Source organism: Taeniopygia guttata, chromosome 6, assembly GCF_048771995.1.
Source record: "Taeniopygia guttata chromosome 6, bTaeGut7.mat, whole genome shotgun sequence".
In the NCBI taxonomy this organism is placed as follows: Eukaryota; Metazoa; Chordata; class Aves; order Passeriformes; family Estrildidae; genus Taeniopygia; species Taeniopygia guttata.
The window spans coordinates 30178424-30197255 of NC_133031.1; the positions used below are offsets into that span (position 1 = coordinate 30178424).

The window sequence follows — 18832 nt, forward strand, 5'->3', positions numbered from 1 at the left end:
AAAAGAAGCTAGTCTTCCCTTGATTAAAAAAATAATTAAAAATATAAAGAGGTTTGATTGTATGAAAATGTACAAGGGTTTCCTTTGACAAGGCATGTTCACCAGGCAGCTAACAAAAAAACAGCTGGTGGCTGCTGTGGGGGGGACACAGAGACACAGAGCAAGGAAATAAAGCTCCTGCTCTGAACTGGCCCTCGGTGGAGGGTCAGTAATTACCTGTAACACGAGCTCACAATAACCAGTTAACCCAGGATTGCATTCCATGTTGGCTGGGATGAACATCAACACACAACAGCCCCTCTGAGGGGGCTCAAACAGCCACATTTTGCCTTTCTTCAAACTAATAAAACTTCAGGAGGGGAAAATGCTGCTGAATTACACACAAGGAGAGCGAGGAAAGGCAACATCTGTTATATCCCGAATCGAGGGGATCACTCTTACAAGGCTCTCACTCACCCACACCAAACCTATAATTAGACACCGTGTGGGCAGGTCTGCACCTACCATCGTGGGACTGATTCCAAGTGAAAAGGGCCAGCAGCCACCAGGATTTGCCAGGGAGCTGGCTGAACACAGCCTGCAAAGCACCAACCCCTTCTGCAATCGCAGTGGTAAGTGCTGAAAAATTGCTGGGTTTGGGGATGAGCGTCTGTACGAGCTGTAGGTCGGGACTTCAAGGACTCCTTGGTTTAAAATAGCCAGGCTGAATGGTGTGGGCTGAGTGAACATGCAAAAAGCAAACAGCAGCGCTCAGACAGGGACCCTGGGCAGCAGCTAGGAGGCTTAAAACTTTTCAATTCCAGGAAATCCCAGTAGGGGATGAGAATTTCTGGGCTGTGACAATGCAATGGAGTTAGGAAAACAGGGTGGATTCAGTGGGGCTAAGGTAATTTGAGACTTAATATATTCCTGTTTTTAAAGGAAGAACAAAATGACAGTATTTGCAGATGGTAGCTGGACTTCTTTCATTTTTAAAGGAAAATGCATTAAAACACAAGTAACAGCAGAAATTAAAAAGGAGGATAAAACAGGCTACATATTTAAGCATTATTAGGGGCACAGAAAATTTAAAGGGAGAATGGAAATGGGGAATAGAAATGGGGAATTCTAGAGCTGTTTTGTGGAAGAAGGTGGAAAATTGGACTTATTTTGGTAAACTACTGTGCCCAGGGGAACTTGAACTAGTCATTGGGAAGGGCTATTCTGCACTTCAGAAATGGCAAAAGGACAACAGTGTTAGTCTTGGAGATGACTAAATTTAAAAGCAGCCTAATCCTGGAGATGAACAGTGGAGATTACCTGGGGAGGACAGAAAAGTGGCCAGGTGGTGGCTGCAGGTCAGTTGAAGGCTCTCTGGTTACTCAGAATTGGCACAGCCACTTCCTAAAACTGAATCACTTTTGTTGTTGGCTTGTTTTGGATTTTTTATGATGCTTGTAGTCAGATTCAATTATCATAATTGTCTCTGTAAACTTGAATGTCTGAATACCATGTAAGGTCAAGGTGAAAACCCTATTATTTAGGAATTCTGAGCAAATACTGCAGAGTAGGAAGCCAGACTTGTCATTAAATATGTTTTCTTCACTGTTATCCTACAATTTCCTATGTTGTTCACCAGTTCTAAGCAACTGACCTAAACAACCTAAATCTTGCTGCACCCTCCAACATACCTACCTAACCTTTTATTGGAGCTCTTCCCACATTAAATGTCTCAAGAAAATAATTTGCATCCCTATTCTGAGTCATTCAGGTCAATGTCCTAGTCCACTGTTTCAGATTCAGTTTAAGAGGTCAATTGGCACTCAGAAAAGTCTCCTACCCAGAGCAGACAGTGTGTGTGAGCCCTGCCTTGCCATAGTTATTACTTTGTGTGGGGTGCTTTGGAGGAAGAAAATTTGCAAAAAGTTCTGCACATCTTTGCTCTGCTACAAAATTGATTTCTCTCCTATTAAATGTGTGTGTTCCAGAGCTGTTCAATTAAGGCTGCAGGGCTTCACGGTAGCTGAAAGCTGGTGAGCAAGCAGGAAAGGAGGCTGACCAATGCCAAGATGATTTTTACTTTTTAGTGCTCATTTGTACTGAAGCAGTGTCAAAAAGCCTTCACCCAGAATCAGGACCCTGCATTGGGCTGTTCATGGGGAGGAGCTGGAGATTAAATTAAGTCTTTAACAGCCATGCCAATTACTCTGCTGTCTTAGTTATCACACCATATCCCCAGCATTTGCCTCAGAACTCTGCACACCAGTTTTGAGTATTTGATAGTTATTTAATAGTCTGCTCAAGTACTGTGTCTGAGCCACTGACTGTGGTCTGTGCCTAGGAAAAATTTTGTGTGCTTGGAGTGGGCTGAAGAACAAAATTACATTCAAATAAACAACTAAAAATCATATTGTACTTTCAGGTATTCACATATATAATAAAGGATAACTATGTATATGATCCTATTTTAAGGCCTAAAGATACTATTATAATTTTTTTTATTTTCTTTCTTTTACCATTTAAAGTAATGTTCAATACTTGGGTATGCAATTAGTTCTCTAAATGCCTCACACTCAAAGCCAAGCAAGAATTTGCTGGGAGAACAAGAAATTTAACCTACAACTCCTATATCCAAAGCTTATATGTTAAACTCTGGTTGGGTCTCCTCCTTTGTATTGATTTACAATTTTAACTGACTGCTGAGCCAAACTGCTGAAATACAAGAAAGAAGAAACAGTGGTAAGACAGAACTGCACAGGTAGTCTCATTCTCTCCTTAAGGATAGTGCCCGTACAGGGAATAGAAGAAGTATGGCTGCAGTGGTAAGGGAAGAAAAAAATTGGAAAAAAAAAAATATCACACCTCAGAAGGACCTGAAAGAAGGAGGTAGAGAACTTAAACTTCAGTATTGAAGGGATAAAGCAGACCTGAAAATTGGATAGCAGTATTCTCCCAGTTTTATGTGTGGAAACAAAGAATAACAAGTTCCTCGGCACTTCAAAACTCACTACTAACACATAAGCAAGACTTTAAAGGTCTTTTCAGGTACAGCTTCCTCAAATGTTCACCTGAGATCTGCAAACATGACACGCAGCTTGACAGCATTTAATTTTCCAAACACCAAAAAACAATCCTACATCCAAAAACTGTACTTTCTTTTACTCTACTTTAGCCTAGATGTCAGCATTTTTTCAGTCTGAGCTCATGTCCAGCACTATCAGTGTTGAAAGCTGGCACTCAGTGTAATGCCAGAAACTGATTCCTCTAAAACCTTTGTCAGTGATGATCCAGCGTGAGCAGTGAGTAAAAAAATCCCTGAAGCTAAAAAGCTAAAAACCAAAAATCACCCCTTGATCATGGTAAGCTATATGATATGATAATGATATGATATTACAGGTTATATGACATGATGGTTCACAGTAGTAAGAACTATATTTGTAAATCCAGGAGCTGCCTTCTAGTTCTTCCAACTAAAGCCTGAAATGCAATAATTACTCAATTTTAAATCTACTTAATCCATGCGTTTAATTTTAATCTACTTAACTGTTGTAGTATTGCATGTGTATAATTTTACTTTCTTAATCAAAATATCAAGTGGCAGAGATCTTCCTAAAATCCGAGTATCGTGTGGCTTAAAATGTTGATCTTATAAGACTGTCAGTTAGTTTGTCATGTCATGTAAGTGAATTTAATTACACAGCTTAATCTTTTAACAGTTCTTCACAATTTTTCTTTCATGAGTGAGTGGAGAAACTCTCTTGTGGAGAATTTCACTATTCTGCCCCAGGCTGATGCTGTACTGAAATTCCACAGGTCTGAAATTCCTCAGGTCATTCATTCTAGTTTTTTTACCTAATATCATATTAGTTTCCTTCAAATTATGTATCTGGACTTTTCTTACAAATCAATAACTTAAAACAAAACATACCAATAGTTTGGGGTTTTTTTTATAGTTTCTTTTTTTTTAAGAATCTCAGCTATGTGTTACTGAAGTCCAGTGATTTTTGAATTTCCGCTTCCAACAGCTATTCTACATGAGATCTAAAATTATTGTCTGAACAGAGAATTACTGTGAATTATTTTTTTCCCTGCTGTGAATTTCACCTGGTTTTGGTAAAGATAGACAAAAAGACACTGTATCCTCTTAATTCTTTCATGCATCAAATATTTTTCCTTAATTCCGATGCCCATAAATTATACATGTTGACATTGTTATTTTCCCTATGAAATCTGTGTAACTTTTAGCCATTCATCCCCAGTTATCAATATTGCTCTTTTTTGCCCTCCTGTTTTCTTCTAATTTCTTTCACTTTGCCAAGTTACTCACAGGGTTTTAATTTATTTTCAATTACTTTTTTTTTTCAGCATAAAGCTCTCTAAATCGTCACTAAGGAAAACAGCAGCAATTTTTGTATCCTGGTACTACCCACCAGAAAAAGAGATAACAAGGGTTATAAGAGAATGGTGAGTAAAATTCGTAGCAATTCAATACATAACAAATGTTGCTTAAAGTGTTAAAAAAATCTAATTATGGCAGTGAAATCATTGGGTTAAAATACTGATAATGAGAACTCCTGAGATTTGGCCTTGCTTCTCGTGAAGGCTCTGTGTGCCTGCTTGTGTGCATGTCCTAAGGACGGTGTGTGGGTGCATGTGTGGGACTTAAAAATACACTGCAGACAGTCATTATGCAAAACTTTCTCATATCTCCCCAAGCCTCCACTGTGGCCCTTGAGTCACTGCTTGGGCAATGGTGGCCTGAAGGTGACTTGATGTCCTGTTGTGAGGAGCAACCACTGCTCCAGTGGAGCTTTTATACCATAGGATGGCAGGCTAGGAATATTTGCAATTCTTTTTTCTCTAGGTTGAACACCAATTTAAGAATATTTAGTGCAGGTTTTGCATGTCTTTTGCGCATTGAGTTATTACCTGAGCTCAGCACTGAGCAGCCTCCTGCCAGCAGCACTGGGTAGGCTGAGCTCACATTCACAAACAAGTCCTTCCAGTTCCTCTTGTTCAGCACTACACCTCCTAGATGCCCAGTGAAAGAATTTTCAAATTGCACACTGCCTGAACTCTTTTTACATAGTTTTTTAACCTCTTTGCAATCTTTTTGTCATTAACGTAGACTGATGCAGAAAGGCTCCCCACTAAAAACTACAACCCTCTTAGTAGTAGTTCTACCCAAACTACAACCCTCTTAATTACAGAAGGTATCAACATTCCACAATTGATAAAATTTCTGCTACTCCTTTTATTTCCCTGGCCACATGTACATTTCTACTTTCAAAGGAAGATCCTTTGAAGGAAATTACAGATAATTTTTATTTGGCAACGATCTCCCACATCTCCTTAAATCATTACTTGCCATTCAAATTCTGTGTCTGAAAAGAAATTCTACTCTCCTTCCTGCTGTAGTGTTCCTGACTGTACATCTCCTGGCTGTGAGGGTTGTCCATTAATATTATATATCCTGTGGAGCTCTCCAATGCATTTGATGAGTCACATCAGCTGTGATTTTCCTGCCCTGTCATCAGGTTCTCATCAGGATGATGGGCAGATTGACAGACATTCCAGCTGAGTGGAGCTGCTCCTTCTGGCTAACACTTGGGACCTCTCTGTTCCTGCCCTTCACCAGCTGCTTAGAATAGCTCCTGATCCTTTTCTCTCCTATTTTACTGCTAGACTTCCTCTCTGCTTTCCACTCTCCTCGAGCAGATACTTTTCCACTCTGGTAACAACATCAATGGATAAATTAGATTTAGGATCAGAACTGCATTTCTAAGGAAAACTCATGATTCCTCTCAGCTCTGCACTTTGAAGCTCCTGCTCACTGCTTCATCCTCACCCCTCTGCCCTAACACACAAACAAAACAATTACCAAACAAGGACTTCTGAGTTTATTAGAGAGTGCTCTGACCTATCCCGTTTGGCTTTGTTAGGAAACCATGTCATTAGAGCCAAGTAATCCCACTTCCATCAAAAACAAGCACAGAGGTGGATCACACCTTCCTCCTCTCTGACACGTGTCACACAAGCTTCCAGGACAAATTCTGTAAAATTCCCAATTGTTTCTGAAAGAATTTTGTAGTGTCAGAGACCTTTGGAGTGTTGTCTTTCTGGCTTTTTCACACCCGTAAAAACATCCCTTGGAGAGTGCTATGCACATAGAGGGATTATAACTACTGAAATTACCACTTTTCCTTAATATTTATAATGAGCCATCTCAGTGACCAGGGGTGACAACTCAAATTTTTGGTTTAAAAGTAAAGCAGTATGTTGGAAATGGGATGTGGGTGCCATAGGAAACACCTAAAAGAGGAAATTGAGAACAGTGAATGAGGAAAATGAGAGGGGAAGAGGTGAAATGAATGAAGTCCTGTCACGGAAAAGTGGCAGTGTAAGGAAAAGTGTAGAGGAAAAGAACCTGATCAAAGCTTTTCTTGCAGTGAGAGGCCTAAGCTGCCAAGTGTGCAGACTTCAATGGGTTATTTGCACCATTGTGCTTGTTGTACCACACCTCTCACCTCTCCCAGCAAAGCTGGAAAAAAATCAGGATCCTGTGATCTGACTGACTCCAGCAGCAGCCTGCATGCAGTGTTGTCTGTGTAAGAAATGCAGTGAACAGCAAATCTGAGTGGTGGGGCAGGATCCCTCCCCACATCCTGCTGGGAACACTCCCCCTCAAGCAGCCCAGGATGCTGCTGGCTGTGGGGCATATTTTTTATGGTCAGTCAGTGCCTGCCAGGACCCCCAGGGCTCTTTCTGGCTGATGGGTCCCCTCTGTGGGCAGAGCAATGTGTGAGGTTATTCCTCAGGTGAAGGTCTCTGCATTTCTCTTTGCATTACAATCTTTAAAAAAGGACAAAACACTTGAAATAAACTGCTTAACCTGTGTGTTCAATTTGCTTCAGGTGGTTGGAATGTGGATTGTTGCATTTTATCTCCTTGGCAGAGTAGCAGGTGAGAAATTGTATCTTTAAATACTGCCACTAGAAATTGAATTCAGATGAAGTGGTACATAGCAGATGATGACTGTTATTTTCCTTTACATTGAAATTGCAGTATGATTTGTGGGTCATTGTAGGGCAATGTCTGTTACAGTGCACGGAACTAATGCTAAAAGGCTCTGCTATGTTTAAGATTTATTTTTAGAGTGCAAGAGATGTAACTCTCTGCTGAAAAACTGCAGAGAAATTCAGAGTTGCACATCCTACTTTTATCAAGGCAATCTGTCTTTACATTGCTGCTCTGTACAAAGAACTGACCAGCAACAGGGTGCTCAGCACACCGATGCTAAAACATGAAAGCTGAGTGTAAGTGAGCATGAAACCCACTTGATCTAGAAAAAACTGCTAAATTGAAGGAAATATTCACATCATTCTTTGTACAAGGTTACTTTCATTCCCATGACAGAGACCCATGCTTTGGAGTAGAAGGTATGCAGGAGCAATTCTAACAAGCATTTCTTACTAGGCTGTTTTTTAAACAGGAACTGAACAAGCTTTTACAAGCCTAGAAGGTGATGTCAAAACACTGTGTGGGTCTTTATTTGGATTATTTAGCTCTGCTTGTGTTCCCACTTGAGACAATAGACACAAAGGACACATAAATGACCTTTAAAAATTTAATTTAAATCAAGCATAAAATTAAATCCTTATATTTTTGCTCTTCAAAGTGCTTTAGTCTCAAATACGTCATCAAGCCAAGAGAATCATTCATATAAACAAGTTGTTTCTTCTGCTCTAGGTAAAGAAGTTTGCTACCCCAGGCTTGGCTGTTTTACAGATGACCCACCCTGGTCTGGGGTACCAGGGAGGCTTCTGACAGGTTTGCCTGATCCTCCAGAAGAGATGAACATCACCTTCTCTCTCTACACCAGAGAAACAGGAAATAACTCACAGGTGATATTTATTTTTAACATCAAAAACTGACTGCACCTAAAAATGTTTTTTAACTTGTTACAAGGTCTGTGTCAGTCACCACAGGCAAACAAGTCAGAATCAGAAGTTAGTTTGAAGGTACTAATGAATATACTTTGGGGTGACACACAAAAAAATTGTTATGAATTAACTGTAGGGCACAATAAGTTTCCTGGTATTTTCCTGGAAGTTTAGGATATAGGTAATGGCAGACTACTTTTTGCATGTATTTAAGTCTCTGAGGAAGGTTGAAGCACAGGGGATACACTCAGCAGCAGGTTGCTCAGCACTTCTGTTGCTGATAAAATAAATCAAAATACAGTTTCCATTACCTCTCATTATACTTCAGCATATCTATGATCTAGGACACAGCCCTTCCACACCCAAATTCCCTGAGCTCACATCACAGCCCCTGCATTTGTCTGAAAACAATACAGGCAGATAACATTCTCAAGGAAAAATAGATAATTAAGTAGCTTGCAGCAATGTGTGAAGATCAGCTTCACCCCTGCTGCATGCAGCCCCTGCATGAAGCTCTCCCAGCCTCTCTGGAGTGGCTAATGAGAAAAACAGGCTGCAGCTTGGAAGCAGAGCAGCACACTGAAGCCAAAGGTCAGGTCCAAAAAAGGATAAGCTGGAGCAGGAATTGTGGAGCTGGTGGGCTGCTCCCTGGAGAAACTCATCACTGCAGGCCAAGAGACACTCTGTGACCATGTGGGTCCTTCATGCAGAAAAGATGGGAGCAGCAAAAACCACAAGGGCACAATTTCTGTGGAAACCATAATGGAACTGAGAAAAATGAGATTTTTGCTCCCGGAGTTCCAGAAACCACAGACTTTGTCCTGTCAAAGTAGAGTCCTTTTAGTCCTGGGATATGGCCTAGCTGACTCCTTTAAATGTTCAAAAGTAGGAACAGATAAAATCTTTTATTTTTTTTTTTTTTTAACCTATAGGTGATCTCAGCGATCAACTCCTCGACCATCCAGAAGTCACATTTTTCCTCACACAGGAATACCTCTTTCATCATTCATGGATTTGGCAGCACTGGGAAAACAGGCTGGGTGGTAGAAATGTGCTTGGTATGAGACAGTATCCTCTGGTTCCCATCAGCTATCTTGGTTTCCTTTAGGCATTAATGTCCACCATGAATTCTACAGTTCATTAGGCAGTAGAAGATACCAACCAAGAATTAAGTTTCACACACACCAGTGTTCCCACTTGGGAAGATCCAGCATGTCGAGGTCCCTTGGTCCTCTCTGACACCGTTATCCTCTAAAGCTCCATTCACAAACCCTGCAGATCAGATCAAGGCAATAACTGAGCAGATATACACAATAACACAATAACAGCCTCTACAGCCATGTGCAGCCATGGGATTAGACACCAATTCACAGCTGCTCCCAGCAGCAGAAACTGAGCCTCCTTCAGTCCAAGGGCCCTCCTGAAAGCTCAAGTTTCAGTCTATAAATACTCCCCTGCTTCACCGCTATTCATTCTTAGAGAAAAACAAAAACCAACCCAAAAAACAACAAAACCCAAACAAACAAACATAAGAACACCATCAAAATTTTTGCTTTTTGTTTGATTTCAGAGTTCAGTGGAAAGAACATTTCAAATATGAAATGTGGAAGCTCCCACAAAACCAACAGAGTGTACCTTGGCTCTGGCAGACAAGCAAGATCTGCTTCACTTGCTGCTGCTTCTGTGCTGGCAGGGAAAAGGCCAAGCTGGGAGAAGACACCACTGGTTACTGAGTCCCAAATCGGCAGCACTACTTCTGTTCACAAATCTATAAACACTTTTAATCTGAAATACTAAATTTCCTTTTTCTCTTTTTTTTCAATTGAAAAGAAACAGCAATTCTTTCTGGCACTCTACACTACAAACTTAAGGTTTGCACAGGAGAGGAGTGAGTCCAGGATGCATTATTTCACTTCTGTTTTCCTTGCCACTCACCTTTAGCTGTTTTTCATGGATTAATTTTTGTTACCACTCTTTGTTCTATCTCAAACCTTAAGTGAACCTTATTCACAGAAAACTCTAACTGCAGACTAACACATGATTCTTCCACTGGAAAAATCACTGTATCTGCAGGACTCTCACCAGTACCAAAGTGACCAATGCTTTCTTGCTGAAATAAAACCTTTCTTCTCTCCTCTAAATTTTTTTAAGTCTGACATGACTTTTACAGTTTTAAACCCAGTTGGTAAATAAGACAGTATACTTCTTATACAATTCAGTTAAACTACCAGCATCCCTCAAAGAAAGTCACAATACTGTACATAGAATCTACTGTGCAGTTGTTTGGTATTTCAGAAGCACTTCAAATATAGAAATGGTGTATAAAGTAAAATATTTTTATTACAGTTTTCATAATTGATATTTTTTGAGGAATGGCTTGTTACATTCTGTCTTGTAAGAAGATATGTTTCAGTGGCACAGGCTACAGTGAAGAGTCCCATTTAGTAAAGAATGAGAAACTTCGTTAGTATGTTACATTTTAATTCCTTATTCCAGTTTAAGTTGAACCTCTGATTGTTATTTTGTTTCTTTAAATACTTTGCTTTGTGTGTTCCCACGCCAGCTGTTACTGGAAGTGGAAAACATCAATTGCATTGCTGTGGATTGGAAAGAAGGAGCCAAAGGCACCTACGCCAGTGCAGTGAACAACATCCGCGTGCTGGGGGCTGAGGTTGCTTATTTCCTAACTGTTCTGCAGGTAAAAGCCCCTGCTCTACCACCTGCAGTCCCTCAGTGCATGTGGTGGGGTGATGGCACTGCTGCTTTGGGTTTGAACCTTGTCCAGTACTGTCAGGCAGGGCTGTGCAGTCGAGATCCAGCTAATTATACTAATTATCAGCCCTGTGGGGACTTCTCACAGCCTCAAAGGACACAAGTGAAGCTGAGACTGAGGAGATGTGCCTATTAATTAGAGACAGTAGGTGGCAACATCTCCATATGATGTTACAGGCAAGCCAGAATTCCACGGAAATTAGGCAAGTTCAGTGCTTACCAGTTTCCCAGAATTATATACCCATGCCAGAAATGCATTAATATCTCAGCTTAGCACCACCAAAACGAGCAGCAGCTGCCTTACTTGGTAAATCCATGTTTGCTGCCTACAGGCACCATAAACTGTGCAGCTTTCTTCTGCTCCCAAAGGCAGGGGTTCACTTTTACACACAGAGTGCAGAACTGCTCACCTGCAAGGTTTGTGCAGCAGCATTTCCCACTGATTTCAGAAAGACTCAGGGGTACTTAGAGCAGCTGAAAATCAAAGTTTTGCCTGGCACTGGACTTGACCCTGGCCAGGAGTTGTTCATCTTAAAGTGCAGCAAGAGGAAGTTCAGATCTCAAGTGAAAAGTGCCAACCTTGTAAGAACCTGAGGCTCAAAGAACACTTCACCAAAATCTACTGTTCCTTCCCAAGAAAATATTGTGTAGCCTCACACATTTGGCTCCTGGATCTTTCTCCTCTATGTATAAATATCAGGTCATTAGAAGATGTATTCAGTTTCTTATTTACTGTCTCCATTACTGAATCATGTGCAGTCTAGGGCACCCTTTCTTCCCTTACAAAAAATATGCATAAATGATGCTTAGACTTCCTTGTCTTTTCCCTAATTCAAAAATTTCTGGACTTTCATTGTCAGAAAGGTTCAGCTGCATTGTAAATGTAACCACTGCAGTAAAACGTTCTCAGAGGAATCTGCTATCTAACAATAAAGGCAGACAGGCCCATTCTCCAGATCTGATTTAATTTTGGTACACACATTACAAAACTTAATGTAAAAAACTCAAGCAATTAGCAATTTTGTTGGTTTTGGTTGCTACAAAACTCCATGAATGTGTCCCCTCTGTCTCTCTTTCCACCTTCAATGCAAGTGTAACACCTCAGCAGTCAGTGCAGGGCTTGTACAGGTGAGACCTGGCTAAGAGGAGAATGGATGTCACCCCACCCGAGCCTGGCAGTGAAAATCTTATTCATTATATGATCACATATTCTAAATAGATATGTGACAAAAAAAGGGGCTGCAAAGTAGAATAAATAAAGAAAAAAATAAGATCATTTTTATGGAAGATGACATTAGGCATTGATCCAAATGGGAAAGATGGTCTGTATTTTATCATGCAGGATAATGGAATACAGCAAGCATATGCCAACACTACAACAGTGAACCCTTCATCACTATGCATGTAAAATTCCAGATGGGATCATTTTTCTGTCAATTCTTAGTGTAATTTAAACAGCAATTAACTCAAGGAACTCCCCCTCTGTTTGCTATGCAGAAAGTCAGCCTAGATGTTCCCAGAGGCCCATAATGTCAGACCTTCTCTTTGCTTGTTATTCAAAGCCTGTGTTCTTATCTCCTACCACCACCACCACCACTTTAATGATCAGAAAATGTTCGGGTACTCCCCTTATGAAATCCATTTAATTGGCCACAGCCTGGGAGCACACGCTGCAGGAGAAGCAGGAAGGAGGATCCGAGGCGTCCGACGGATAACAGGTAATGGATAACTCTGCTCACCAAGATGCAGAGCTAGCAGTGTGTGTTTAGAGGAAAAAAACTTGCAACACACTGCTCTGTAGACTGGAATTAAATTACTGGCAGTGCTGGAGATACCTGTCATGAGAGCAGACAAAATTTTATGCTTCTCAGAAATAGGGTAATTATTACATCTTTTCTGTTTCGGTGAAGTACTCTTCAGTGGAAGGACAAGCATTGCTGACATGTTTGTAGCATTACCATCATTCACTGGGTTACAACAAGCCAAAGACAAAGCAACAAGAACCCTTAGTATTCCCTATTTACAGCTTTAGAGTCCAGTAATAAGTCCATGGGCAGTAAATGCCCCCTTCCTAGTAACATAATATGCCATTTCCAATCAATGGAATAAATATTTTACTTCTCTTGGAATAAGTTTTCAGAAAGGTTCACAAAACCATACTATTTGCATATTTTTTATAGTTTAGCTTGGAATTCACATCATTATTGGGCTTGCCTTTTGCAAAACTAAACATCTGATTTCATGAGTTGGCAAAAGGTATATTAACATACGCAACACTTCTCTCCCTCCCTCAACCACTAAATGTGGGGTTTTTATAGGTTTAGACCCTGCTGGTCCCTATTTTGAAGGTACTCCTCCCATGGTGAGACTGGATCCTACAGATGCAAACTTTGTTGATGTTATCCACAGCAATGCTGCTCACTTTCCTGCAGCAGGTAAGTGCTCCTGTGCCAAATTTACCTGCAGGGATGGGCATGGCACTGAGACACTGACATCTTCCCATCATGTCTCAGGGTTTGGAATGTATAACACCACTGGGCACCTGGACTTTTACCCAAATGGAGGAACTGTGATGCCTGGATGCACTGATTTAATTTCAGAGATGAAACAAAGTGATTTTGAAGCCATCATTGCAGGTAAACAGACAATTCCAACACGCTTACTATTTTATTTTTGTTCAGTTCTGAAACATGAATGGGGAAATTTCCCACTGTTTGGGAGAAAACAGGAAAACAAAATTGTTATTTGCCTGTTTACTCCTAAGTTTAAAAAGAAAGAAATAAACAACAAAGGCTGGAGCAGAACAGTGCTCCACAGAGAACTCTGCAGGGAAAGGAGGTATCACACATGCCTAAGCTTTGCTTCTGTAATTTGAAATCAGATGCAAACCCCAAAAAGGCAGGAAGAAGGGGGTATGCAGGTCCAACAACCCCAGCAGGAGATTTCCAGGGTGAGAAAGGCCAAATCAGCACCAGCTCTGGTTTCTTGTAGATGCTGTAAAAGACATCCAACACTTGTAAGGCATGAATTAGGCAAAAGCAAGTGAGTATTTCCGGGGACTGTATATGCCTCACCTCTGAACCTGAGCTTTCTCTATTTTCAGAGATTTTGGGCAGTTTGGCGGGTTCTCCATGCTCTGTTAAGCCCTTAAAACGGTAACAAATGTTACCTTGCCATGACATTTCATATATATATGTATGAATATATGCCTGCCTTCTTAAAGGGACTATTACATCATAGCAAACCAATGCATCTCACTTGAAATCTTAGGGCAATGTTGCACCATTCTCCAGGTAAAACACAAAAAGCCAGGAATTTCTCATGCAACTAGAAATTCAGACCAAAAAAGCAATTATCACAGGCCCATGCTGCAGCTCTGTGGTGTGCCTGAGCTGTTTCCATGGTGAGACAAGTGCAACTCTTGCAGAGGATAATGGGAGGTTGTTTTATCAAAGCTCATAAACTTTAAACTTTTTTTCCAACAGATGCTACACTCTTTGGGGGGTGCCACCACTCACGCAGCCACGAGTTTTATTTCTCAAGCATCCTCTACCCCAGTGGATACCTTGCATATCCCTGTGACTCATATGAAGACTTTAAGAAAGTAAGTATTTCAGCCCAGGAAGGGGGGAGGTGAAAAGCAAATATTCCAGGTCTCTGGAGCAGACAGCACTTGGGTGCTGGTGGCTGGGCTCCCACAGTGTGGCTGGATAGGAGGAAGGACAGCACACAGCAGTTCCACTATTCCACTCTGGAAAAGGAATCCTGAAGCATAAATGGTGTCACCGAAACATTGGGGACAAAAATGAAAGCTTGTGGAATCCTCACCCCAAACCTTTATGTAAAGGGAATGTAAGTTAGGTAGATGTATCCTACTAATTCCTACATTTAGAGACTCCAGAATCATTGGTTGCTCTTAAATTTACATTGGGCAGTGATTAGAGCACCTAAACATGCTTCTGAATGATGCTCCTTTCATTTTCCCCCATTTGTGAATGCAGGCAAGTTCCCCTTGACTAGGGGGATAAAACTGGCCTGTATTTTGCATTAGAATGTAACTGAAAAATATTTGGGCTAACAAGTTTCAGGCTATTACCATACACAGGCATCAGACCTGCTCATTTTGCAACTTCTTGGGTGCAGGAGCCATTATCTGAAACAGCTTTGTCAGGTTGTGGTGTTGAGTTATGAAGACACACAGCACTGCCACAGCTTTGCAATATCAGAACAGCATCTGAGCCCTCATTTCATAAATGCTAGCATGAAAAATAATATTCCTAATTAACTGATGCTCTTATTTTCCCTAGGGATTCTGTTTCCCATGTCCACAGGAGGGATGTCCAATGATGGGGCACTATGCTGACAGATTCCCAGAAAAATTGAACAGAGTAGACCAAAAGTATTTTTTAAATACAGCAGCAGATGAGCCTTTTGCTAGTAAGTGGAGAAGGTTTGTTACAGTTGTTCACAAGTTTGAAAAGTGCCTTTATGTGATTTACAGCCCTGCACCTGTGCTGCTTCTATAAATAACTGCTAATAGTCTGACATAAAATGCTATATTACTTGTGCAATGTAGCATTCAAGCTCACCAATGATAGTCTGGATTTATTTTTGGCTTTATTTATGCAGCTTGGAGACAAAAAGTGTTTATCAAATTGTCTGGTGTAAAGAAAACGAGGGGAGACATAAACCTGGTTTACTATGACAGACAGGGGAACTCAAAAGAATATGAGGTTGCCAGGTAAGTTAAATTAATATTTTTCTACAGTATTTAATGCTGCTAGCATTAATCTACATGCTTTCCACACATTTAAGTAGTGTTAACACTCATCCTGCATTGCAAATATTCTGCTTCACAGCAGATAGGAAAGAAGTTATTCCTTAAGTAAGAAGCATGATGGTTGTAAAAAGGAAATGGAAGGCATCTCCATTTCCAGGAGTTCTGTGTTTCTGAACTCCAGGTGAGTGATCCCTGCAAACTCAGCACACACGGGCTCTGGGGACAGCCCCAGTCTCACTCCTCTCACCTCCCCATGGGCACATTTAAAGTGCTCAGTAATGATTTTCATCCTCTCCTCATTCAGAGCCCTAGTCCAAGCCCTGTGCTCTTACAAAGAACACAAAAATGCAAATTTCTGTTGTAAAAGAAAAAAGGGAAAACATGAAAATATGTGGAGCATGTGATTTATTTCAGTGATCTCCGAACTGTTAAACTTAGTGAAGACATTTTTCCTTCTATTTGCAGTGGAGACCTCACTCAAGATGATGTTTACACGCAGTATCTTGATGTTGAAATCAACCCCAAAAATACTACAAAAATTGAATTTCTCTGGAATAAAGCTGTATTCTCTCTGCTCTGGGCAAGACTGGGAGCAGAAAAAGTCAATATAATACAAGGAGCAGATGGACGTAGGTAAGTGTAACCCGTTTGGAGGTCAGAAGGCAAGAGAAAAAACCCTGAGAGAAAAGATGGAGAAATGGTCTTAAATTTGGCACATGATTTGTAACCAACAATGTGCATTTAAATATGGAAAGATACAAGGCATTGCACTTTGGACAGAAAAAAATCAGAAAAATCAGATGTTTGACTATGCACCAGGGAATAACTGTCTGGAAAAGAATACAGCAATGAATAATTTGAAATGCTTAGCTTTTCCACAGCAAAGCAATTACAAACCAAGATAAGGGATATTAAACCTCAAATTTTACAGCCAAAAGAAGGAAATTCACCTTGTTATTGTCTTTGCAGCAGGCTTTTAGGAAGCCTTCAGTGGGATTATGGGTTGGACTAACAACCCTCAAGGTGACAGCTGACAACCTTTTAATTTTTCATTGGGCAAAAAGAGATAAATCTTGATTCAAGCTTGTTTTTTTTCGTTTTCTTCCCAGGTCAACTTTTTGTGGCCATGGAACTGTGGCATATGGAGAGCCTCAGTTACTTACACCTTGCTAGAGGTCCCCAAGGTCTGTACACGGCAGCTGAGTAAACCCTCAGCCTTGTACATGGAAATCTTGGCACAAAACACAATTAAACCAAATTTGAAAAAACATGTTGTTCATTTTGGTGGTTTTTTTTTTAGTTCTTTGCAAACACACGTGTCAATGTTTCTCATGTTTGAGCCACATTTATTGTGCTTATAACTATGGAGCCACCAGAAATCACGGATGCTAAAATCCATTTAAAACTTTGTACAGTCTCACTCTATCTGTCCCCCAAGGCAAGAACCGAGTCCCACCACACTGACAGATAAATCTGGGATATGATCAAACCCTCTCAAGGCAATATGTGTCCTCAGAACAGCCCTGCAGGTCTGAAACAGCTCCTTTCTGCAGCCTGGGCTGCTGTTGAGAGTTTCCCAGGAGCGCTGCCCTCAGGAGATGCTCTGGGAGAGGCAGGAGCAGCACTGGGCTGGGGGATTCCTGCAGCACCTGAGCCACCCTTTGTACCTGCACCTGCCTGCTAAAGGCACACAAGGCAAACCTCAAGTGCTCCCCACTTTGGAAGGAGCTGAACACCAAATCTCAGCCCCTGCATGCTGTTTTATTTCAAACACAAACATTCGCCGTGGCCACTGAGAGTCCTGAAGAGAAACTCTGAGTAATCAGGTTTGCAAAACCTGGGACTGACTATTTCACATTTAAAATGACCATTACTGCTCTGCAAGCATGAGTGAGCCTCCTGCAGCTGTAAGAGACCAAGGCAGTGGATTTTCCAAATATAAAACCCAAACTCTGAGCTAATGAAGAGGAAGAAAGAGCTAATAATTTATTTACTCCCATTTTCCCATTTTGATAAATGACGTACAAGCACTTGGGCAGGTAAAGTTCTAAGAAATAGGGGTAAAAATACTATGACAACACATTTATGAGTATAGACATCTGAATGATTTTTTTTTTTAAGAAAAACTCCAGCCCTGTTGTAGTCTTGATTAAACACAAGTGTAAAAAAATTAAAAGCATAATTAAACACAAGTGTGAGGTTCAGCCAGAGAGACCTGCAGTTCTGAGTCCTGCAAGTCTCCTGGGGAGCAGACACATGGCAAGGAAAACATGAACAATGCTGGGAAGCTCCAGGGTCCCAAGAGAGAGCCACAGCATCCTGAGCACCAGAAATCCAGTCCTCTCCTCTGCCTGTTTCCTATTCCACACTACACCTTCTTCAGGAATGGAGAAACATAGCTGTGCCTTAATTTATCTTTTTTTTTTTTTTTTTTTTTTAATCAAAACCCCTCCTTTTTCCAAAGCCTCCAGGTGTGGGGCCAGAGTATCTCCTCCAGGCACAGAGCAGCCTGCATGGTACTGAGGGACTGCATCCCAGCCCTGCCCAAAGGAGAAACAAGCAGCTGAAATCCAACTGACCATGGCCTAAGGAATTGTACATTTATTCTGTCTGACCTGTATTATTACAGTATTGAATAAGAGCAGACTAATGGATAAAATCCTAACTCAGATCTTTTACAGCTCTAGAATTAAGTAGGAAACACTGTTCCTCCCCTTGTTTTGAACAAGTGTTAAATCTTATCAGTGCACTGGGGCATGTACTGATTCCACTGATCCAAACCTATTTACAAACCAAAATCCCACTTCAACTAAAGACAGGAGCACTGAGCTCTAAATCAGCATCAAAGGTGGTATCTTAATAAAAATAAAATTTAGCTGTTTAAAGAAACAAACTCCATTATCACCAATGATAGCAGTGGAACACCTGGTATCCATTTGGTCATTCCCAGAGGTGGAGATCAGGGAACATAAACTCTGCAAACATGTAAGGCCATAAAGCATAGCCAAGCTGATGAAACTCTCTAAGTGGAGTCAACTCGGGTCTCATTTCTTCTTGAGTTCACTTAGAGCCTTCTCCTAGAGACAAACAGGTTCAAGGGGCTGCCAGACCAAGTCTTCTGCATTTGCACAGGCTGCTTTTCACCTTTTAGTTGATATTTCTATAGAACAATCTAAAGAGCTTTGTGGCTCTTTAGAGCTACAAATATCTGGGGGAATTTTGTATGCTATTTGTATATATTTCCAGTGTGTTTGCTCTCAGTTTATCACTCAGAACTTCTCTCAAAGTTTGTGTTACATGGGTAGTATAGAAATGATCCCGGGGGTTACACAACTGTCCTTTTACACCTACTTAATTC

The 18832-nt window shown here is 40.8% G+C and overlaps 1 protein-coding gene across 1 annotated transcript; it reads left to right on the top strand.

Annotated features, from left to right (window-relative positions):
* The first annotated feature begins 338 nt into the window (after positions 1-338).
* Positions 339-16744, top strand: LOC100218590 (pancreatic lipase-related protein 2). The gene is made up of 14 exons (XM_030276512.4): positions 339-611; positions 4345-4443; positions 6894-6942; positions 7729-7883; positions 8855-8980; positions 10486-10620; positions 12304-12412; positions 13013-13129; positions 13208-13330; positions 14180-14298; positions 15002-15131; positions 15324-15435; positions 15940-16107; positions 16584-16744. The coding sequence occupies exons 2-14, from the start codon at positions 4441-4443 to the stop codon at positions 16645-16647; spliced, it is 1410 nt and encodes a 469-aa protein (XP_030132372.4). The 5' UTR covers positions 339-611; positions 4345-4440; the 3' UTR covers positions 16648-16744.
* Positions 16745-18832: the final 2088 nt, after the last annotated feature.

What these genes read in the sequence shown, in the direction of transcription:
- LOC100218590 (XM_030276512.4), top strand. An exon ending in AAACAGGAAATAACTCACAG is followed by an intron (nt 7,884 to 8,854) that starts GTGATATTTATT and finishes TTTAACCTATAG; the next exon opens with GTGATCTCAGCGATCAACTC. An exon ending in TTTTGAAGCCATCATTGCAG is followed by an intron (nt 13,331 to 14,179) that starts GTAAACAGACAA and finishes TTTTTCCAACAG; the next exon opens with ATGCTACACTCTTTGGGGGG.